Below are 25,250 nucleotides of genomic sequence, written 5' to 3'. Positions count from 1 at the left end.
AAGGAAAAAAACAAAAAACAAAAAACAACAAAAACCCCACCAAACACAAACCTTATAAAAAGTTTAAAGGTGTTCGTCTAAAAAATAAACATGCAAGGATGATTTGACTACCTTAGCCTTTTTTGAATGTTCAAAGCTAAGTCCTTTCTGATGGCCCCTTTTTGAAAATGATCTAAATATTCCATAAATTTTTAGATGCATTTTTTCTAGTCAGTAGTTAAGTACAATTTGTGGTGTAATACTTGTTTCCTAAAACAGAGGCACAGGTTTAAGGAGTTAAATCTCCTAGGTGTTGTTAAGTTTTCTTAAAGGTAATATCTGATGTCATAAATGCTCTATTAGCATAAAGTAGGTATTTGTAAAAATAGCCATTAAACTATTTCACAAGAATATTTAATGGACATATAAACCCTATGCTAAAAATATAAATGAGGGGAAGTATAGCATAGTTCTAAGACTTTTATATTGTTGACCATCAAAAAGTAAACCACCCTCTTTTTAAGACATAACAGAACTTTAAAAAAAATTGCTTAAACATATGAATTTAAGACTTTACTTTATTCAGCAAAATCATTTATTTACACAATGGGGAATGCTGGTTTGATTTTGTCAATGAAATAAAAACAAATTGAACAGAGACAATACTGAACTGTATATATATATATTTTTTTTGTATCAGAGTTGACCAACTATTTCCTTACCTGTATCGGGAACATCAAGAGCAACAGTATCACAAGGATACTGGTTTAACAATACACCACACAGGTCCAGTAATACCCTGGGGATTTTCCAATGCAATTACCAACTTTTTCTTTTTTTATAAAGACATAAAAAAACAAAAAGTCAGCAAAACCAGCATTATGATGTAATAAACAGAGTATAACCCTGAAGTCAGTGGGTCAGTAAAAACCTTATCAGACCATCTAGTTACAAAGTGATCTGCTCGTCTTCAGACCACAATACAGAATCCAAACACGTGAAAAAAATATCACTTTTTAGAAGACAGCAATGATCTGATAAGGATTTGACTTAATGGAAGTTAAGGGAGAAAAATAAAAATAAAAGGGATTGCAGAGCATAGCCCCTATTAGAACAAGCTAACTTTCCAGATTTTCCAAATTAAAAAAACAAAAACAAAAAACAAAACAAAAAAAAAACAAAAAAAAAAAAAAAAAAAAAAAAAAAAAACCACTTCAACATGAAGCTACCATACAAAGTTTTTCCATTTTTCTTTGTAAAAAGTTCAGAGTTTGCAATTTAATCCTGGGTTTTTAATGAGAAGGACAGTTTTGGCCTGGACTTTCCCTTGCCCAGGATAATTTTTTGTTCTTCTTTTTGTTGACGCTGTCGTTCTTGTTCTAGTTTCATCCTTTCCTCATGAATCTTTCTTTGTTCTTCAACAATTCTCAACTGTTCTTCAGCCTGTAAATTAAAAGGAAAAAATCAGAACTATGATTTCCATGCTTTTTATTAATATCCTATCAGATGACAACTTCAACATCCAAGAGCATGTTTCTCAAAGCATACCTAATGTCACACAATAGGTAATGAAAGAAAAAGTGAAGAAATAGAACTCTTTTATTATTCCTGCATTTTCTGTATTTCACTTTTTATGAACAACAACAAACTAGGAAAGAACACATTTTGAAAATGAAAAGAAATTTCCATAAATCATCTTTAGTACAGATTTTCTTTTACCTATTTTCTATCAATTATAAACCAAGGCAGATTTATTTTTTAAAATGTTACCTACTGATTACTATATTCATAATTAGAAAGGTATACAATAAATGATATGAAAAATTCCCATTGGGGCTACATGATATTGTTAATATGCAACCAAGAAATACTACAGACACAATTTCCTGGAGAGAAAAAAAAAAAAAAAAAAAAATCAGGAAACATTTTGACCAAGTGGACTACAAATGCTATCTAATTTCAAATGGACACTGATTTCAGTAACTTTTATAGCACCTTCAACTCCTGCAATCTCAAGCAGTCAACTTCCTGCATTCTTCTACAGGTTTCTCTCTTTACCAAGAAAATTCAGGCCACTGTCATGAACTTTATTATTAAAAGTCTTTTCTTCCTGTCTTCCACACCCAATTCCTCAATTCTCAACCAAGCATAATGTTATTCCTCTTCCCCTAAGACATTAGGCAATGATTAGGAGATTGTAGATGTCACAAATGGGGAAGGCTACTGGCATGTGGAGGGTAGATCATGAACAATGCTAGATATTCTGTAATGCAGAGGAAAGGTCCCCCACAAAGAATTTCTCAACACCAAGTGTTAACAGTGCCACCGTGAGAGCCCGTTTCTAACCCCTGAATTTTCAATCTGTTATCAACACATTGTCCTTTTTTCCCTCTGATCTTGATCTTTTTAAAACATTCACTGCATCCTTTACACTCGCTCCAATTTTCACTTCAGCCATTTTAAGTCTTTGCTTCTATTTCCATTATTCTATTGAAACTATTTTTAAGATGGTCAATAACAATATATCCAGTGACCTTCTTCTTTATTTTGAATAAATTCTTCAGTTAAGTATTTTGAAAATATTCCCTCCTATATATTCTCTAGTACAAAACATCAGGTTCTCCACCAGATCCCTTCCTTTTGTCTCCACTCACTTTTTTTTAAAAAGTAAAACACAATGTGACTAGACTGAAGGACTGCTGGAAAAATAATAGCTCTGGTATGCAAAAACGCTAGAATTTTATCTTGTGGGTAGCAACACAAAAGGAAAGAAACACCTAAATATGTAAGACAAAAAGGTATAAGACAATGCAGGGAAGACTGAAAGGCAGAAGACAGACGGTGGTGCAAATCTACTATAGTTAAGTTAGGTTAGAGAGAAGCAAAGATCAGGTCGAAATGAGCAGGGCCCTGGTAAATGGGCCAGGTGGAAAATCCAAGAGAGCTATGACATACTCTTTTCTCTCTGATTGTTTTGCTAAGCTACAATTACAGAGGGCTGATGGACATCTACCTGGGAGATCCAATGGTTCCTTAAAAATTCAACATGCTCAAAGATTTAAACTCTTCTATTCTATACGCTGCCCTAATTCTGCAGATTTATTTTGCCTCCTCCTTCTCTGACAACAACTGATCATTAAGTCTACTAAAGTTTCTTTTATATTCTCTCTGGTCTAGAGTTCATTGTCATTTCTGTTGCCACCAAACCAGTTCAGGGTCACAAATTTCTTGCACACCTAAAATGATATGCCATTTTCGGTGTGTCCTTTAATCTATCCTACAGATAATGCTTGTCTTTCTTTATGATTTCTCACTTGCCCTCAAGTTTACAATTATTTCCCACCATCTACAGAATATAGCTTGTTTCTAAATCACCATATTTCTATAAGGCTTTAAACTTACATTAAAATTCTACCTGTACATTAGAATCCATTTCAAATCACTAATCTTCCTTAGATTTTCCATAATTACAACAAAAAAATATGTTTCTGTTCTTTAGCCAATTCATATGGCAATTCCTTTATTCACAGTTTTAATAAATCATCACAAAGTTAGGGTAAAAGCTTAAGTGTGTACCACTGAATAAAAGTTTGCTGCAGGTGTTTAGGAAACTACTGCCAATATAAACACCCAAGCTCATTTTTCCCTAAAGATTTAACACTGCCCTAGAAAAGCATATTAGAACCCTGGGGAGGGAGAGGGTAAAAAGACAAAAAGGTGGAAAGAACATCACAACCTCAACCCCCGAGAGAAACAGAATTAGAATTATAAAGATACCATCTTTTACCCTATCACAATGAGAAATTCAAAAGCACAAAAGCATGTGCTACCTTAATAAAGTGCACTTTGATCCCTATCAAAATAGTACCTTTTGTAATACTTTTACCCAATGATTTAATCTTCTGGAATTTATAAGTATGCTTGCACACATGCAAAACTAATAATTTGGTAAGGTTACATACTACAACATAGTTCATAAAAGGAAAAGAGTGGCAAAAATTCCAAACGATGACCAATTAAGCACTGACTAAATAAATTATACAACTACAAAACAGAATACTATACATGTACTTAAAAAAAAAAAAACTTTAAAAAGGCCTTCATGTTCTAAAACAGAAGTTTCTAAAATATGCTATTATAGGATAAAAGCAAAATGCCCAATAGCATGCATACAATATACACTACTTTAGGGAATAAAAGAATAAAGATAAAATAAAAATAGAATAAAAGAATATTATAAAAATAAAGAATATAGAAATTATATACTTATCTCTAAAATAATAGGGAATAAAAATATCACATATTTATCTCTACCTGAACATGCATTTTAAGAATTCTAGAAAAATAAAACCATAATTGAATATACTTTTTGGAGATAGGGAAAGGAGAAAGGTACAGGGACTTTATATTTTTCTAAAAAAAAAAAAAGGGAGGGGCATGTGAACCACGTGATTATAAAATGCAAAAATTAAAACAAAAATTATAAAGTAAAGCAATTTCTAGACAAATTATACTGCACTTAAATTACCATTATACCACAAAGAATCAAGCCTCATTTTCATTTAGGTCTACAAACATAAGATATAAGTAGACTATATATAAAGAAGAGCTATAATTTCTTTGGGACCCTATGTCACAATAGAAGAATTCCCAGTGCTCCGAATACAGCACCAATTAGAAGTACTTAGGAACACAATAATTAAAAAATAAATCAAGCAGGCAAATATCTTTGTATTTTGTTCTATTACAGTTTTCCACTCTTCAACAGAGTCTTCAAACACAAAGCAAAAGACATCTCTTATACTAATACAGTGGTTCTCCAATAATTAAGAAGTTTTTTTCTGGCTGGGTGTGGTGCCATGCCTGTAATCCCAGTGGCTCAGGAGGATCTCAAGTTCAAAGTCAGCCTCAGCAACTTAGTGAGACCCCATCTCAAAATAACAAAATAAAAAAGGGCTAGGGATATGGTTTAAGTGGTTAAGTGCCCCTGAATTTGATTCCCCAGTACCCCCCACAAAAAAGTGTTTTTTCTGTCCATCCATTGCTAAGTCTAGTACCCCTGCATCTTACTTGCGAGGTATTTTTCTAAACCCTAGCCACCCTCTAACTTCTTCCATCCTGATTGACTCTACCTAGCAGAAAATATTCGTTGTTCTTCTATCTTCTTCTTTTGTTTCACATTTATACAGAAGAAAGGAGTGTCTGCATGGGGTTAGTGTACATGGGGGTAGGAACAATACAAAGCTTACTCACAAGGGTACAGTGGTGGACATCTTGGAGATCAAGGATAAAGTTAAGGCCTACAACACCAGAGCCATTACATCAGGACAGGTCTTCCTGGCCATTACACCCAGGACTCTGTGAGCCACCCCAAGAGCAATGGGTGAGAAGGAGCATATAGAAGCAAAAGGTACTATTACAGGTGAGGGCCTACTTACCCTCCCAGAATCCTGAGATAAGGACAAGGCTATCTTTACTCAGAGAGTATAATGGTATTATAAAAATTACTTTCAGCCTTCACTTATACTGCCTGTAAATTTACTTAAGGTGTTGCCGAAGCAACAGTCCCTTTATTAAGTAAGGATATTAAAAACCACTCACTACTTGACATATGCATAGACATGAAATCTTATAAAATGTAAAAAAATCCAAAGATAGAGATATTTGTTATCAGGAGTAATTACAGAAATGATGCAAAAAAGAAAAAAACAACAAAAAAAAAAAAAATGAAAACCAGTACAATTGGGAACCATGCCACTACTAACAAATACGAACTTCTGGAATTTTAAACCTTCCAGAACACAAATCCTGATACACTCTGCCATTTGTAAATTCAATTACGTGACTTGTCATCTCCTCTATAAATTAATGTATACTTCACTTTATATAACCAATGAATTAAAAAAAAAAGACATTTAAAAAGAAATTAGATGTGATTAGTTCTGACCCTCATGAAACTACATTAATAAAATTCTTGAAAACTTATTCACTTACAAGGTTAAAAAAAATCATAGAAGGGTAAGATACAATATCCCCTCCATTCTTATAGCAATTTAGTAATGCTGCTAGATATCTCCTTACAGTATACAACAATATTCCCAATCTATCCTTACATGATATCATTAGTTCCCATACAAAAAGAATTCATACCACCACATCCTCCCTTCTCAATCTATTTTAATTCTTGTTACCTTTCTAACCTTAAACCACTTTTGGAACATCAACATTGGATATTTCCTGAGATGCCATATTAACTAAAGTGAAGACAACTCTTTGAAAGGTAAAAGACTGATAATTGAGCTAGGTATGAAATACCAGGGACAAAAAAAAATCACTGCTTAGACCTCCAAAGACAATGCTCTATGATACCATCAACAGAAACACTGTATGTCTTTTATCAGAATGTCTTTTATCCTTCATGTTCCAAAGTTTCAAACAAAAGCTATACTTTCTAGACATGGCTCTTTGAATCATGTGTACCTCTTCTCTTTGGGGTTAGATTTTTGTCTTGGTCATTCGTTCTATTTTACACGCTTAAGTTTTCCTTAAATGCCTGATAATCCCTGGAATTAGTTCTTAGGAATGATTGTATCAGGAAAGTCTTCCATGGTACTGGCAGACTTTCTTATCCCTCTTACTCTGTGTACATACACCCCATCACTTGCCCAGCTTATCAATTCTCTCTTTACAGTTCCTAAGAACTGCTACTTTATGGACACAAGACTCCACTTTCTCACTAGCTTACAATGGCTTCTTGTTTCTAGTCTGTCTTTCAAGCCATCCTACACAATATCTAATTATATTTTAAACAGCTGTCCCCAGATACATTAAGATTATTTATTTATTTATTTCCTTTGTGTGTGTGTGTGGGGGGGGGTAATAGGGATTGAACACAGTGATGCTTAACCACTGAGCCATATCCCCGAGTCCTTTTTTATATTTTATTTTGAGACAGGGTCTCACTAAGTTGCTTAAGTCCTCACCAAACTGCTAAGGCTGCCTCAGCCTCCCAAACTGCTGGGATTACGAGCATGGGCCACTGCGTCCAGCTACATTAAGATCTTAAACCAGCATTTTAAAATTTTAATAATCAAGGAACAAGCCTATTACCCTGACTGAAAACCTTCATTTCAAACTAAATTAAAATATTTGACACATTTGGTGCCATGTTTTTCCATCTTTTAAAATGTGTATATATGCTCTCCTCCATACTGTGCCATTTCAATTTACATATGTTCATTCTACCATAAAATGCCCTGTTCTCCTTCAAACGGTGTTAAGTTCATGTGGCTGCTATATTTAAAAAAAAAAAAAAAAAAAAAATCATCACAAACTGGATGGTTTGCAACAGAAATGTACTGTGGAGGGAGTAAGTCCAAAATCAGTATCCCCAAAGCAAAAATCAACCTGTTGGCAGAGACACTTTTCCTCCAAAGGCTCTAGTGGAGACTGTGCCCCTGCCCCTGCCCCTTCCAGCTTCTGAAGACCAGGACACATCACTCCAATCTTCAAGATCAATATCCTCAAAGCTCTTTGTTCATCTTCCCATCAACCTTCCCTATGTATGCAGACTCTTGGGAGTCGACAGCCTTCTTTTATTATATCTTTTCTGACCTTCTCAGTTCAGAGTTGGCGGTGTTTCTATAATAACATTTTCAGAAACCTTGTAGGTTCTTAGTTCATTTGTGGCTACTATAACACAATACCACAGACTGGGTACATTATAAAGAAATGGAATTAATATCTTGCAGTTCTAGAGGCCAGGGAAGCCAATATCCAGCATCTGATGATGGCCTTCTTGCTCCGTCACAACACAGTAAAGGCTATCATGTGATGAGGGAGCATTCCCGAAAGAGGGGAAAGAGCAAGAGCTCAAACCTTCAATTAAGTCTCATAAAATCAGCATTAATCCATTCCAGAGGAGTCCTCGTGACATTAACATCTCTTGAAGTTCCCATCTCCCAATATAATGGCAATTAAATCTCAAAATGCATTTTGGAGATGTTCAAACCACAGCAGTCTTCAACAAAGATCACACAGCGGACGTGAGGAACCTACACAGGTCTTTCCTGGTAATCTCATCCATTCCTGACTTTTACTGAGATGGCAGAGGAACCAAATAAGTCACATGCATGGTCTCTTTAGCAACAGCAAAAATTTGTCTAGTCAAACCTATGGTTTTCTTTCCAGAGCAAATTCTACAAGTAAACATCTTTTATAATCTAACAGATTGAGATTTTCCCCAAACGTCAAGTGTTGAATCCTTTCAAATTTAGTTCATTCTTTTTATCTCCTCTTGCTATTTTACTATGAACAAGAAGAAGCCAGGCTACACTTTAAACACTTATTTAGAATTCTTATAAATTCTGCCTTCTGTAAAACTGCAAGATATAATCAGCTAGGTTTTCTATCACAAAAAGGACTCTTTTCCTTCAGTTTCCAATAACATGTTCCTGACCAGTTTTAGCCAGAGCACCTTTAAAGTCCATGGTTCTAAAGCCAACAGTCTTTTTAAAGCAATGTATCCGCTTTCCATCACATGCCTCAAAATCCTTTCAGCTTCTACCCAATTCCAAAACCACACGCACAATTTTAGCTCCAAACAAGAGAAATATATGCTAGAGGTCAAAGGATGGAACTTGTATCACTAGTCTGAAATCAAAGAGAGAGCAGGGCCACAATCACTTTGCAGGTTCCAGCCCCTTGACGCGACTCTTCCAGCTTCTGGTGACTCCCAGGACTCCTTGGTTTCTACCACATCACACCAATCTTCAAATCTCTCTCTGCTTTGTCTTTACTTCAGCTTCTGCTGTTTTGTATGGTAAAAACACCCCTTCTCTCTTAAAAAGGACACATGTGATGGCATTTGAGGTTCACCAAATAATTCAGGATAAACGTCCCATCTCAAGATACTGTATTACATCTGCAAAGTTTCCCTTAAACACTTTTCTTGGCCAAACAAGGTAACATTTCAGATTTCAGGAATTAGAAACAGTATCTTCTTTGAAGAGTGCCTTTTTCAGCCTACTACACAAACACAATAAAAAGTTTTTAACTTGCATTTTTTTCTAAGAACTCTCTACAGAGTTCTCTCAATTGTAAAGTGAACTCTGGTTTATTTTACACTTAATAACATGGATATATGTCCATTTTCAAACACCTCTCAAATAGGTGTTCAAAGTGATGTAACACAAGGAAGCAGTGAGGTGAAAACTAAACATTAAAGACAACTATAAATCAAGAACTTTTAATTTACACATATTTTAAAATTTCAAAGAATGCCCATCTAGTCAAAATTAACCTGTCCTTCCTCTAATCAGCATGTTATTTATAATTTTACAAAACCTGCCAGTCTGAGACTTAATTTAGGTGTGTACATGTAGATTAATTAACTGGGTCCCACTCATTCCTATTTTACCACCACCTCCACCAGGGGAACAGGCTGAGGGTTGTTTTTCAAACCAACACTGTCTCCCCCAAGAACACTGTTCCACAGCAACATCTAACACCTTTTAAAAAGTCTGCTGGTTCTCTTTCCAAGTAAGAAAGTTTGATACACATTTCTGAATATCTGGGTTTTTTTCTAGGCATACAATAATAAAACTGCAGAGATTTTTAAAAATTTTAAATTTTAGTGCTACTTAAAAAAAATTTCCTTCTTGTATTAACAATAACTCTTCCAATATTTGAAGACATCTGTGTGTTGCCAAAGTCAAATCAAGTCACATTTAGATGAATTATTTGATTTTACAAATCAAGTATGTGTGTCAGAACATTTTTGTTTTATGGAAAGACAAAGTATCTTGAGAGAGAATTTGGAAGTGAAGTGAGTAAAAACTACCCATGACTAGAGCACTTAATATTGACTTTCATACCTGAGTGGCTAATCTTCACACATTACTATCATCACTGGACTTAACTTTTTGTCAGAAGGATTTACTGAAAAGCTAGTCAAAAGTGTGGCTTAAGTTAACCTTCCTAATTTTGTGTGCTCATAGAAGAGATAGATTACTTGCAGAACATGCAGGAACTGATAAAGCTAAAATGAGAACTACTCATTAAAGATGACTATTCTTAGCACTCTAGCATATATATTTGTCTTAAAATATACAAAATACTTTTTTCGAAATAATAGGGTATTATAGATGTAAGTTTTCTATTTGTTTATTTCCTATTTCCCCTGTATTACCAGATATTTTTAAATTTAGAATAATTCACTGATTATAATTTCTCTAATAACCTGGACCATGTTTTACTATTTTAAATAATCTGGGAAGAAATTTATTTTTGTGTAACATTATTTATTTCATAAATTATAATTTATTTTATGTGTGTCAATTTATTTTTATGACCCATTTTCACATTCTTAGAAGAATTAAGGTATTTGATATTTACTGATTTACTGTTATGTATTTTTGGAAATTGTTATTTCCCTTTAAATTCCCAGGATAATCATATAGAGGGCACTCCTTACACTACATCCTTACCAACAAAGGATACTGCCACAGCTTTTCCAAAAGCTTTTCCAATTTGAGATTTGCTATTAAAGAAAAACAAAAAGAGAGGGGCATTCCTCGGCTTCCCTATTTTCAGAAATTTTTGTAACTACTTTTTATTGTACTTATATAAATAATCTCTATTTGTCAATTATTGTGACTTTTATTAGGAAGTTGGTCTCCTTTACCCATTTATAAGATATCACTGCTATTATGCTTTCACTCATGTTTTAAAAAATCTCCTCCCGCTCCAAGAGTATTTTCTTATCTATCTTTAATCTGCTTTCAAAATCTTACTTAACACTGCTTTAACATACATACCTCAGAATGATTTACTTCTACTTACATCACTGTTACTCCTTTTCCCACATCCCAAAATTCCATTTCACCAGCTCTTATCATTGTTCTATTATTTCTGCTCAAAAGGCCTTTGCCCTGCTTCATTTCCTCTCAGTGCCTCCTGCTTCAGATTTAATCCACCCAAACCCAGCAAAGGGGTACCTCTTCTAGAAAGGTTTCTCAGGCTTCCCACCATAACAGATCAATTATCTCACATCACTGACACCACTTACCAAACATTTCCATATTATTTAGTTAACTTTTCTTGGAGTTGATCTTGTCTCCACATTAAATATATTACTTAAAAGAAACTAATGCCTTGCCTACTTTTTAACCAAAATGCTTCTCAAAACAGATTTTAGTGAACAGCTCCTGAGTCTACAATTCCTCTCTCCCCGCATTTTCTAGAGGCCAGGACGCTTCCTATCTTCTTGCTTTACACAGCGCATAGAACAATGAACAGCCCACACTTTTTGTATACTCATGAAGTCATGAAGCAAGCACAAATTTTAGTTTAATCAGATAAACTGCCACTGCTGATATACCCAGGAAAGTTCTATGATATCTGCAACATGCTATTACATCTCCTTCCTTTCACAAATACCAGGTTATTTCAATGGAATCCTCTATGTATTTTACATTATATTTCCTAAAAATCATATATAAAGATTAAAGCACAGTGCTAAAAACTCAGCTTTCCTCAAGGAGAGAAAAGTCTAATAAAAATGAAAGAAGCCTCAATGTGTTCCATGCCATCATCTACACAGCAATAATTTTATACTAAGGACACTCTACTTTCCCTGCAAACATGACTACCAATAGAATCAAATAAAAAACTGCGGCAACATCAAGTTTCCTATGCTTCTAACTTGCCACAACAAGCAAATGTGTTAAGTATGTCTAAATTCTTACCAACTTGTCTAAAATTCAAATCTCTTTCCCCCATGGTATCTTTTCACAGCATTTTACTGACAAAATGTCATCAGAACAATATTGCTCCCTACAGTTGACCAGCTCAAACCTAAGTTTATGCACCCTAGAACAGTGTTAGCACTAAGTGGCCCACAGTCCAACAACAGTCTGAAAACCAATCAATCCATAAGTAGAAATCAAGACTAAGTGTATTAGAGGCCAATTTGATCCCATCTTTCTAATAATTCATCTCGCTGTATTTTTCAAAAGTAGATGTCTTAGACAAAATGGAATTGAAAACACAAAACTAGCCATCTATTATCACTTGAAAAGTACTCCTCTTGGAAGTACTTACCACTTGAAAAGTACAGTTCCAATCTGTTCCTAGTTATAATACACAGAAGGTGGTATTTTTTTGGTTCATGTTAGTAAACAAGGAGAGCTGCTAAAGGGACAGAAGACACCAAGCTGCTTCTAGCCACCCCATGGTCAGAAGGGACCAAGATCTTTGCAAGTCATACCCTAGGTAAGGAATTTCCATGCCGTCCACAAACCAAACCTACCACAGATATCCCATCTCTTCAGCATAACCTATGAGGAATTCTAGTTTCAATTGCTTGGTAACTGTGCTTTAATTTTCTAAAGATCAATCATATTTTTATTCTCTTCTGGAACGTTCATGCCTCCCAAAGCAGACCGTAGTTACCCTTTAAAGTTGACTGTTTAAAACTCAAGCTCTCCTAGGCTCCACTCTGCCCGCTTGTAATCCTAGCTACTCGGGAGGCCAAAGAAGGATGATTGTGATTTCAAAACCAGCCTCAGCAACTTAGTAAGGCCCTAAGAAACTCAAAATTTGAAGAAATAAAAAGGGATAGGATATGTCTTAAGTGGTCCCGAGTTCAATTCCTGGTACCAAAACCAAACCAAAACAAAACAAAACTCACACTCCCTCTTACTTCCTCTTATGTACAGATTCTAAAAAAGCATTATCACATATTTATTTATAAGGATAAATTTTATAATGATTCATACATCCCACATTTGTATCTTTTTCTTCTACCTAAGCAGATTTTAAGGTATTTTACTGAGAAAGCAGGATTAAGGCCTTTCATTACAGATTTCATTTTGGTCTTCAAAATAAACAAGACAGTGATAACTGTCAAGATCTTCTGTAACCAGCTATGTCACCTAGCTTATTTCCAGTATCGTCTTTATCCAGGATACACTTTATAAGTCATGCTTTAGAATCAACTGTACCATATTAACTTTTCAGACTCTTGTGAATTATAGGATAATGCATTAAAGTCCTCCTTCACCGTACTCTAAATAGGCTCCATTGTTAAGACTCTCTTGAGATCTTTTACTGTGCACTTGTCAACACAGTCACAGATTTTTTTTTTTTTTTTTTTTAAATAAACATAAGTAGGTAGCAGTGGCGCATGCCTGTTAATTCCAGCTACTCGGAAGAAAAGCAAGTTTGAGGCCAACCTGGGCAACTTAGCAAGACCTATCCCGTAATTAAAAGTCAAATAAAAAAAAGTCTGGAGATGTAACTCAGTGGTTGAGTGGCCTTGGGCTCATAATGCACACACACAAAAAGAAGGAACAGACTTCACAGACTAGCCATGCCTTTCCACCTCCAGTCAACAGTATTACTCAGCAATAAACATCTTTCTTTGGCCATATTATTCTCAACACATTTCTAACTTGACAAATTTCTATATTTCTCCCCACAACCAAGAGTTCCTCCTGGATTGTGTCTTTACTCCTGAGCATTAAGTACCACTAATCACTTCCCACCACCAACTTAGGTAAATTTCCTTTCATCTCTTATTTATATTCTTTGAATATACACACCACCTTCACAGGGATAAAAGTCTTTCCTCATAGTACCTATCTCCCTTTGTGTTTTGGAATACTCATATCCATAATCCTTGAACTCTAGCTTTCTTCTTCCTCAGACTGAGGCTATTTCAAAAAATATTCACTCTTAAAGGAAAACAGAAGTGATATAGTTTCTTCCTTTTAAAATAATTGCTTTGAGTTTTTATATTGGTTTACTTATTAAAATTTTAAAATTGTAGTTTACCACCTTTATATCTCTTATTATCATAATTACTTAAATCTCTATATTTGTGGTTAGCACATTATAAACTAGGAATAGGAAAAAGAATTTTATTACCTTGGTATATTTGCTTAAATATATATTCTTCCTGGTGACTGATAACCAGGTAAGTAGCCCAAAGCAAAATGCTAAGTATCAGTTGCTTTAAAAAACTCCAAGATTTTTTTAAAATATTTTTTTAGTTGTAGATGGACATAATACCTTTGTTTTATTTATTTTTATGTGGTGCTTAGAGGATTGAACTCAGTTCCTCACATATGCTAGGCAAACAGCTCTGCCACTGAGCTACAACCCCAAGCCCAAATAACTCCAAGACTTTATTGTTAGTTTTTTGAGGCATAGAAGAAATGTAAATGAGCTTAGGATAGGAAAAAACTGAGGAGAGGTAAAAGTAGAACTTCCCCAGGAAAACTGTTTTAAACCAGTTAAAAATTTGGAATTCTTTCCAGACTAAAAATTTAGTCAACTATTCACACACACCTGACTTAAATTCAAATCATTAGAGTAGCTCTGAGAATCCCCCCCAAATAAGTCAAATTAAAAAGCACAAAATCATCCCACAAAACTTGTTAAAAGAAAAGGCAAATGCAAAATACTTCTCAGATATGCTTTATACTTACCAGTTTGGCTTGTGCTTCTGCAATTTTTCGGTTATTCTCTTCTAGTATTCGCTCTAGCTCCTCACGTTTTGCACGTTCTTCCTCCTAAAGGGGAGGACATGTTAAGATATTAGAAAAATAAAATGTTTATTTTTATTGATAAATATTTACTAAACTTTCTCTGAACTTTTTTGATCTGACTTATAGGGTAGCTTTATAGCTACCTTCTGTCTGACAAATGATAAACTGTGCAGCCACTAAAATTGGTTTCTAGCTCTAAATTTAAATCATCCCTCCCAGTCCAAACAGCAACCGACTAAACCCTCCCTAATGATAGTTTCCTGGCAATTATTACTAATATTTTAATATCACACAAATCAACAAGGACAACTACAAAACTGGATAGTATTTACCAAATTAAAAAATAATATATAAAATATAAATAAAGTGAATATTTGTCTCACCAATTATGTATACCTACGTATTCTTTACCTATACTCCTTTAATCAGCATTAAAAGTTGAATATTTACTGTCTTGTCCAGTGTCCTGCAGAGTGTGCTCCTCGGCTGCCATACGCGCCAGCTTCCTCTTTAAAATGATTTGTACTGTTAGCTTGGCAATACCTGCATCAGCAGCTCAACCATTTATAAAGAAACAACATACAAGGAAGGCTGAGCTGAGGAATGCAGATGTTTATGGTAAGAAGGAACAAAAAAATGTAATTCATCATTCCTAAGGCAAACAATTAATAAGAAAAATACATTTACTGTTAGTGAAAAATACAAATGGTAATCCATACTTCATGGAACTAAGGGCTTCTTCCATGGGGAAAATGGACTTAACATTCAGATGTTGACAATTTCTAAAGGCAGCTTATATTGTCATCTACAGTCTGAACTGAAATTCAGGAATCCAGGGGATGCATGGTTAGGAAATAAAATTCTGCAATTTATTTTTGCTTGGAGAATTTAATGAAATTTTATAATGCAAACTATATGAAGACTGCTTGATGGTTTGGGCAGTGTTCAGATCACAGCATACATAGTCAAATGATTTTAATATTTGGAAAGACTGTCAGAGGGTGTGTCCGTGTAAAAAAAAATTGTTAATATGAAACAAAAAGCAAATGAAGAGAAAAAAATCTTTACTATGATTAATAACTCGCTACAAGATAGCACAATTACTCCAAAAATACTTCATTATTAAAAGCACTGGTATAAATGCAAATTTCACACATTCGATTTTATCATCTGTGAAATCCACTATAAATATAGACACATATATCTAAAGACAGGACAAGAGAAAATGCATGTTATAAGCTAAGCTTACTGGAAAGCAAAGAGATTTAATACTACATCAACTTGTCCACAATAATGCCAACATGAGAAATGACAATGAACCATATATTTCAAGTCAAATATTTCAGTTCAAGAAAATACAACTACAGGATTTCCTATGTCACACCAATGGGTTTCATGTTTGTTACATAAACTATTTGATGGGTGACACTCAGTGCTGTGAACTAATTTGCCCTGAATGTCCCAGTGACTTTCACCAAGTTTTAGGATCCTGGAGTAATCAGTGCAAACAAGCCATAAAGCTTCAGTAGCAAATTACTGTCTCACAGAAAGACATTTTCAACTTCTGCTCCAGCTGCTGATAAAACAAATCATGTGTTTAGCTTGACTCCAGACAAGGACAACCTGTTCCTTCATAACTCTCTAGAGAAAAAAAGGAGTTGTTAGTAGATACTAAAAAAGTGGATGAATATTCTGGACATTTTTCCTAAAAAGATTCCTTGAAACACATTAGGAAAATGGAGGGCCTTATGATCAGAATGCTAGAATTAGTCCATTGTGCTGAAGCAGGATTTGGGGGAGGGGAGGGATAAAAGAAGGGAAAAAGAAGAGTGAGAAAACCTATTTATCAAAAGCAGGTGCTGTCACTCAATGTTAGGCCCTGCTCTTTTTAATCTGACTGAAGGCAAAAAGCCTCTCACAGTCTAGGTAATAGAGTGATAAACAGAAAAGAATATACAACCACAGGTGGCTTTTTAACCTTTTCCCTTTACCACTTCCTGTCTCCCCCCACCCACCCAAAAAAGAATGTAAGTCCTGCAGCCATGGCAAAAGTTTCAAACACTTCTCAAATATATAAGCCAGTTCCATTAAATCAAAAAGTATCCTTGAATAAGTTTTATGAAAGTAACTTTTAAGTATCAGTCAGCACTTCTGAATAGGCTAAAAAATTAACTTTCGCAGCAATGTAAGTTTAGATGAGAAAGGAATTAGATAGTCTGTATTCCATCTCTTTCTGAACTGAGCAGGAGGCACAACCGGACACTGAAAGTTTTGCCATGGACTGTCTCTACTTTCCAAACGACCGAGCGTTACCTCTCTAGCTTTTTGTGCTGCAAGCTCAGCTTGTCTCTGTCGCTCGAGTTCTTCGAGCAACTGCTTTTCCATGATGCGCTTGGCTTCCTCCACCCTTCGGAGTACTTCTCGCTCAATTTCATCCTTCCTTTTCTCCAATTCTTCCTCTACCCTTTTTGCCACCAGTTCTTCCACTCTTCGTGCTGTTTCTTCCTCGATGAGTTTTTCTTCTATTTCCTGCTGCCGACTAGCAAACAAAATGGAAAACAATTACTTTGATGATATTTTTAAAACAACACTAATTTCGAGTCTTATCAAATCAGCTTGATTTTACATAATAATTTTACAATTCATTTCAAGTCACATGAGGAAACAATAGATAGTAAGGTGTTAAGCAAAATAAATTCAAATATAAAATTTTTGATTTCCCTCTTGTCACTTGTCACATGTATCTAGTATAAACTGAAGATTAATATTAAGAAAAACATAAAAGTTCATAAAAATTTGACAGACTGAGAATATATTACAATTAATTCTAGCTTTTTAATGTGGCTACTAGAACATTATAAATTACCTATTTTGCTCACACCTTACTGAGTAGCACAATGAAGTAATATTTGTGCTGAATTATAATGAATTCAGAGGCTCTTAGAGTGTATCTACATCCTAAGAAGACAATTTATTAATGCTTCGAATTTCCCACAATCCACCCAAATTAAACGTGCAACTTTTATCTTTTGATGATTCATTTGACATACCCATGTATAAAACAGTCAGTCATTCAATTCATAAGTTTAATAAAGATTCTAGTTTCAACCTGACCTTTAAACACCTCAATCCACTTCAACTCAATTCTATTCTTGGGAATAATTCAATTCCCACCCAAGGGGTTTTTATTCTCTACTCCTGTCACTTATTTAGTGACACCACACTAATATCAAAGTGTCTTCACCATTCTGCTTCACTTCAGTTTACACATTTTTCTTCTCCACCAAAAAGACAGGAGGTACTACAGAAAGTTTCTTTGATTCTTGCAGCACCCATATTGAGGACTCTATTATTTGCTTACTTGTAAGTATCTTCTAAATTAAAAAAAAAAAAAAAAGGATATGAAAGCCTAGGACTTACTATGTTCCTCTCCTTTTCCTTCTTAACTTCCAAGAAAATACAGGATTGGAATAATTACAATAAGTCTTTTATCTACAGCAGCATATACTCTCTGCAATGCTACCAAGGAACTGCCAAGAATATCTAAAAGAATTAGTGATTTCAATTCAATGGAAGTTAATGCTGACTCTATTTCATCCAAAGGGAAGGAAAGAAATAACGATGAAAAAGTAAGGCTAACAAATGCAGAATCTGGGTAATGGGTATATAAGGATAACAATATTCTACTTTTGCATATGCAAACTTTTCATATTAGTTTTATAAATATACACACATACACACTTGCTAATTGATTCTTATGTAATTATTGCATGTAGAAGCTAAAAAAGAAACTTAGTATTTAAAATTTCAATACAATGCAACTCTTAATTGTTAATATTAAATAGAACTCAGTACTGACTACTCAAAAGGATATGGTAAAACAATTTCATTTAAACTTTCATATGAAGTAGAAAGGCAGGAAAATAGTATAAGGCTTTAAATTAGCTCAACAGTAGAGAAGTCCACAATTTAGGAATATGGTAAAATTGGAAAAGACCTGATACATGGTCAGGGTTTTTCTCAGGCATTGAAGCCATCCCTAAGGACTAGCACAATGGCTAACCAGACCGCATTTCCATACATTTGGTTATTAAGAACAAAATGAGTCAAAAAATATTCAGGTTATTACTCACAGTAAAAATTAAATCAGCATAGGTCAGCTCCCTGTGTCTGTATTGCCACTTGATCACATCAAACCAGAGCGGCCACAGGACAGGCAGTACAGAAGGTGATTTGCTCTATTACTAAGTCAAGTCTAACTACTGCTCAATGGTTTTATAGCCCAAAGGGAGGGCAAATGGGAAGTCCCAAGCTCAAATGAAACAGTGGAGGGTGTGAAACATCCTCCTGAAGTTTCTCACAAGGCTGCTTATCTCCCTTTGTTCTAGAAGGAACTGCAGGGCACCCCACCATGAATGCAGTAAGCCTTGCCAATGTGTCTCTAAGTGAAGACCAGTAAAGTCTGGGCACCACAGCAGAACTGTTCTCCTTGAAGTATTTATTACAAGAATACAACTTTAGTTGGTATTCTTGGTAAGATTAAATACACTATTTTGGAATTCAGAAAAAAAATTTAATTTTTTGAACCAGTATTGAAAAAGTTAAAGTTCAGTATCACTTTATCCCCTTCCTGTACACACTTAATCCAGGAAACTAACAGGCACACACACAACTGAATTAGGCATAAATTCATCTTCACTGATGACAAATTTATCACTATAAACAATGAGAAAACCACTGCTGAGCTAACTCCCATGAGGCACTGGAACTTTCTTGAAGTTCAAAACAGTAGTCATGGTGTCTTTAAACTATATCTAATATCCAGTCCATAAAACATTTGCTATGAGTTGTCACCCTCATATTATTTTCTCTGATCTACTCCTCATTCTCTGCTCAATCCATTTCCTTGCCAAAAATCTATGCTAATGAAAGGTTAAATCGAAATCTTCAAGTTTTCCAGTAGAAATGATATTATTACCAGTACCCTACTTTTTCCAAGCTCTCTGGTATTTTAAATACACTAGTCATAATCAACTTTAAAATGGTAATTACTAAAACAAAACAGCAAGGGTACAACAGTTCAGAACTGTCAAATGAGAGTACAACTTGGAATGGAGCACACGACACTATTACTTTCATTGGTCTTTTAAATTGTGTGCACTCAATCCTAGGCGCTTATTTCTAGGAACTGATTAAAAATTACTAGCCAACAGCATTTAAGTATTCAGTACTTAATAAGTCCAAATCACTGTTCTAAAAGTTCAATATAGCATGTCATCACTAAAATCTCACATATGTTCCCACAATATTTGTATTAGCTGAAGCTTATAAGTTAAAGTTTCTGAACTCAAGCTTAATGTGTGTTGCTGAGCTGTGAATATGAACTTTAGTAGACATCAAAGCTAAGGAACTTAAGCACTTTACTATCCTACACTGTCTCTCTAAGACAAATGTGAAAGGCAAAGATATGCATGAGGTAACTACCAAAAGGACTAACCCCAAACATAAACACCAGCTATGTCTTTGTGCTCTCCTGTTGTCTCAAAGCACCACCCTCCAAGAATACTCAGTTCCGCATATTAAATTTGCTAATAGAAGCTCTTTGCTTTCACAATGAGCTCTTCAAGTACTCTTCTAAAGATCCTAGTTCAACCTTAGAATATTCAAGCCTAGGCAGCACATTAGACCATTAACATTTTCCTGATTTTGTTAGAAGTCATTTTCAACTATTTATTTTAGCAGTTAATGCAACACATGTACAGCATTGCAAAAAAAACTGAGGAAGAAAATGGTAATACTGGTCTACTAGAGGAGTAGGAGTCATTCAGTGAATGGCAGACACAGACATGATAACCTTCTGAATTTAATTTTGATCATGTAAACTAGCTATTCAAAGTGAGAAAATAACTTAAAGGTCTACCTTTTACTGCACTGAGATTATAACTCACAAGATCACTTCTTAAACTCAGCAGGTTCTGACAGTATGAAAGCTGTATTAAATAACACTAAGACCCATTTCAAGCTAAGCACTATCTAGGTAGTTTAAATACACTTACAATCTTCATAAGACAGGTATCTCCATTTCACCGACAAGAAACAAGCTCAGAGGTTATTTACTTAAGGCCTTAAAATTTTAAGAGGCACAGCAATCTCATCTCCATTGGCACCACAGAGTTCCTAATTGGTTAAACTCAACAAATGGATCTTTCTTTATTGTTTCCATCTAATCTGAGACTTATGAAAATACTAGACACTACGCATCTTTTAGTATCTGCTCTGCTTCCTACCTGGGCTTTTCATTCAGTTCCTTGACCAACTACTTTTCTCTCCTTATACTCTGCCTTAGTAATTTCATAAACTTTCGTGACTTCACTGATACAAATTAAGTCCCCTTTCCTTAGGCTTCAGTCCCTCATTATGGATTTAAATAAGTTCAGAATACCTAAAACTATGGCCCACAGTGGAGTGCCAAGTCAAAACTCCCTAATCTTCCCTCTTCCTTAGCCACTGTTCAGCAAGTTTCTGACATTTTAACCATTAGCAGACACGCTGCATTTGGTAGATGAACTGCAATAGACCCGCTATAAACAAAAACCAACAATTACTTTTCTTTCCCTTAGGTCCTAGATCCAATTTTATATGCCCTAAATGTTTCTTAAATTGGTCCTTCCATTCTAGTAACTGTCCTTCTTAGTCTTGCCTCAGTTTACTATATTCTCCTCCCTCTCAACAATTCACGATCTGTTTTTTTTTTTTTTTTTGGGGGGGGGGGTGGACATGCCATTTACCTCAAAACCTTTCCTGTTTTTAGGATGAAACCAAAATTTTTAATATGGCATACAAGAACTCTTTCCTAATTTCCAGTCTTGTTTACCTTTTCAGTCACTATATCACTACAGTACTTACAGAATTTCATATGGTAGCCAAGAATATCTGGTTACTCTACTCTCAGACTATTGCCTTTCATGCTCCTTATGGCAGAGATGGGGAAGGCTGCTTTCTCCTTCAATCCACATATATTCTATACTTAGCATCAGAGTTTTTATTCCTATGTCCTTCATTCATTCTTTGAGAAAACTAAGGTATTTATCCACCCAGGATACTTCCCTTATACAGTGGTATCATTACCACTGAATTTACTACACAGTATTACTACTTATTACCTGTCCTTGAGTCAGATCACGATCTTAGAAGAGACCAATTACCCTTACATTAATATTACCTAGCACAATGACTGGTATTTATTAAAGGCTCAGTAAATATTAGCTGAATGAACTAACAAACAAGGATTTGTATACAGACAACTACTTGCTTCCGTCTCCAGAGCTCTAACACTTAAGTGTTTTCTTCGCATTATTTCCAATGCATTAGACCATATTAAGTAAGGTTTATACAGCACACAGGAATTTAGTGTTCAAGTGGCTACTGGTCATGTCCCTTTCCCCTCCTAATCATGAATGGCAGTTTCTCTCCCTCAACCTAGAACCATATACCTGCTCTATTTCCTATCATGTCATTCCCTAGATCTCTTTTCTGCTGTCCACATGTAGTTTTCTAAATGCTTCTAATTATTCTATGCATATCAAATTTCCTTTCACTTTTCTTATAAGTCTTAGCTTCCTAGTCCTAGTAAAAGGCAAGTAGTTACTGTTTGGATGCCTCCTTCATTTTCACATGGAAAAATTATCAGTGATGTCTTAGGTAATTTCTCCTATGTCCTACTGAGTTATTTGAGAACTTTATCTTTATAGCTAAGGGTCTTTTTTTCAGACCCCAAACCTCAATTCTATATAATCAAGGTTTATTGTGAAACAATTCTAACTGAACTTGGTTTTCATATGTATCACTGACATTTCCAAGATTAGAAAAAGTGAAAGAGCTGCATATGCTTTAAAGGAATGCTGACAGCAAAATAGCTAAATTTCCTCTCTAATATTAGTTATGCTACAGCTCCATACCTATTAATAACTTTGCTTTTAGAAATGAGGTATGCTAGAAAGTCTACATAATACATACCTGACTGCAGAAAACTGTAAAATCCCCAGACAATAAAGTACACATAAAATCCTTTCAGGAAGATCATAATTTACTAATATTCCTGCCTCATGAGTACTGATTAAATAGGGAGTTAGCACCTCTGTTTAACTCTACTTCCCTACTGTGGCTTTTGGGAATTCAGAGCATCAAAGTACCACAATCTTAAAAGTAAAAAACAATGATACTGTATATTTTTGTTTGAAAACAGAGGTCTTCCTATGTTGCTTGTTAACTAGAGATTCTCGTGCCCCAGGCTCCCTAGAAGCTGGGATTACAGGCATACATAGTAGTCCTACACAACAATACATTTTAAAATCAGACATTCATTTAGTGTGGGTTATCCACATCTACACATAATCCAAAAATACCTGAGAGGTGACTCTTTTTCAGATTCACAGGATTCTACCCAAACAGAATTTCAAATAAGAACCCTTAGTGTAACTGATTTCCTTACATAAAAATTCTGTACCTGAGCAAGGCATAAATAAAAACAAATATTAAAGCTTTTCCTAAACAAGTATACTACCATGGAAAAACAGAACTACACATACTTACTTGAGTATTATAATGAAAAAGTAAAAAAAGGAATAGATTGTATATAAAATGATGGTTACCCAGGTGAAATCAAGTGTCAAAGTCGTCAAACATACACTTAAAGTATGTAATTTGTTTTTCACTTGTTAAAAAAACACACAAGGCCCTGGGTTCAATCCCCAGCAACGCCAAAAAAAAAAAAAAAAAAAAAAAATAGCAGCAGCAGGGGGATGCAGACCAGAGACACCTTTAAACACACTAAGCCAAAAATGTGGTCTATTTTGGTGGACCACCTAAAGTGTCTTGAAGTCCTGTCCTCAATTTAAGCTTCAATAAAAAAATGCTTTTGGCAAACTGCAATTTATATCCTACGGGTTAATTCCTTTCTCTGCCTTTCGAAAGCGACTGCAAAGGCTCCCCATTCACACCTTCAGGCGAACCCAGTCCCCGCCTCACCCGCCGGTGCAGCTCGCAGACCTCCTTCTGAACTCCACCCCTACTTCCGGGACTCTGCTCGCCTCGCGCGCCAAAATCGCTTTCTCCCCTCGAAGCCCTTCCTGCTCCAGCCACCGCGTGGGTCTTCCCACTTCAGGCTTTCAAACGCCGCGTGTGCCCAGCGCACCACTGCCCCTCAGGCCGGTGCTTGTGCCCTTCCTGCATTTCTCCTAGCCCCGCGCCCCCACCTGCCAACACGCATCCCGGATCCCCGCGCCTACCCAGCCCTCATCCTCCACTGTCCCCGTCTACCCACCCCGCACCCCCCACGCTCCCCATGTACCCACCCCGCATCCCCCACTCTCCCCATCTACCCATCCCGCATCCCTCACTCTGTCTGTCCAAACAGCACCCCCACGCTCCCCATGTACCCACCCTGCACCCCCATTCTCCCAACCCCGCATCTCCCACGCTCCCCATGTACCCATCCCGCATCCCCCGCTCTCCCCACCCCCCTCTCTCCCCATGTACCCACCCCACATCCCCCACTCTCCCTGTCTGTCCAACCCGCACCCTCACCCTCCCCGTCCACCCACCCGCACCCCCTCTGTCCCCCGTCCACCCACCCGCACTCTCTCTCCCCCGTCTACCCACCCGCACCCCCTCTCCCCCGTCCACCCACCCGCACCCCCACCCTCCCCGTCCGTCCACCCACCCGCACCCCCACCCTCCCCGTCCGTCCACCCACCCGCACCCCCACCCTCCCCGTCCGTCCACCCACCCGCACCCCCACCCTCCCCGTCTCCCCGCCCCTCCCCCCGCGGCACTCACATCTTTCGCTGCCGCTCGAACTCCGCTTTCTTCTCCTCCTCCTCCCGCTTCTGCTTCTCGTCCAGGCTGCTGCGCTTGCTCACCGTGCGCCCGAAGATGTCGATGCGGTCGGGCGGGGACGAGGCGCGCTCCCGGTCCCGCTCGCGCCGGGACACGGCCGTGTTGGTGGAGCGCGAGCGGGACCGCGACTCCCGCCGCCGGTTGCGTTTACTTTCCCGGGACTTGGAACGCTTGCGCACGCGCTCCTTGTCCCGCGACCGCGACCGGGACCGGCTGCGCTTCTTGTTGTGCTTGCTGCTCTTGGTGTGCTTGGAGCGGGACGAGCTCCGGCTCCGGGACCGGCCCATCCTTCCGGGCGCCGCTCTGACTAACCGCTGGCCTCGGGCCCCGCACGCGCCCGGCTCCCCTCGCCTCCGCCTTCGGACGCGGGCTGGCCGTCCTGTGGAGGCCGGAGGAACGACGGCTGTCTCCCGCTGACTTTCTGCCTCTCCTCGAGGTCTACAGCCGCCACGAAGGCCGCCTCCGACCAGAAGGCCGCAACGCAAGGAGTCTCTAAGATGGCAGCTGCGGCTGCACCGGCCGCCCTTCCCACAATGCCCTGCGCGGAACGTGCCGAAGCGTGAGCCCCGCCGCTTGACGATTGCGGCCGAGGGCGGTCGGGCGCTTCCGAGCGCGCTCGGCCCTTTTCGCCACTCCTGGCGGAAGCCTGCGAACTCGAGGCCGGAGCCTGCCGCCTTTGCGTCAGTGTGCTTTCGTTTTCTAGTGAAATGCCACGCAAGGTAGAATGAATCAATCACGTTATAATACGATTCAAGCTATGCCTCGACAGGAATTGATGGATTGAATTATTTTCTAGGAGCTGGATTTGTCAGACACCCCTAA

The 25,250-nt window shown here is 37.0% G+C and overlaps 1 protein-coding gene across 2 annotated transcripts; it reads right to left on the bottom strand.

The window, feature by feature from the left end:
- Positions 1-539: 539 nt before the first annotated feature.
- Arglu1 (arginine and glutamate rich 1) lies at positions 540-24,970 on the bottom strand. 2 transcript variants are annotated; one of them, XM_047553368.1, is made up of 4 exons: positions 24,369-24,968; positions 16,845-17,070; positions 14,472-14,555; positions 540-1,422 (listed from the first exon to the last, which is right to left on the bottom strand). In XM_047553368.1, exons 1-4 carry the CDS (start codon positions 24,713-24,715, stop codon positions 1,258-1,260), a joined length of 822 nt encoding a protein of 273 aa, XP_047409324.1. In that variant the 5' UTR covers positions 24,716-24,968; the 3' UTR covers positions 540-1,257. The 2 variants fall into 2 exon arrangements, 1 of the variants encoding a protein (XP_047409324.1); XR_007108786.1 differs by having other exon boundaries at positions 1,357-1,422; positions 14,472-15,039; positions 24,369-24,970.
- Positions 24,971-25,250: the final 280 nt, after the last annotated feature.

The sequence above is a fragment of the Sciurus carolinensis genome, chromosome 5 (genome assembly GCF_902686445.1).
Source record: "Sciurus carolinensis chromosome 5, mSciCar1.2, whole genome shotgun sequence".
Classification (NCBI taxonomy): domain Eukaryota; kingdom Metazoa; phylum Chordata; class Mammalia; order Rodentia; family Sciuridae; genus Sciurus; species Sciurus carolinensis.
Note: the sequence above shows the minus strand (reverse complement) of the source record. Positions and strands in the feature narration are given on the sequence as shown.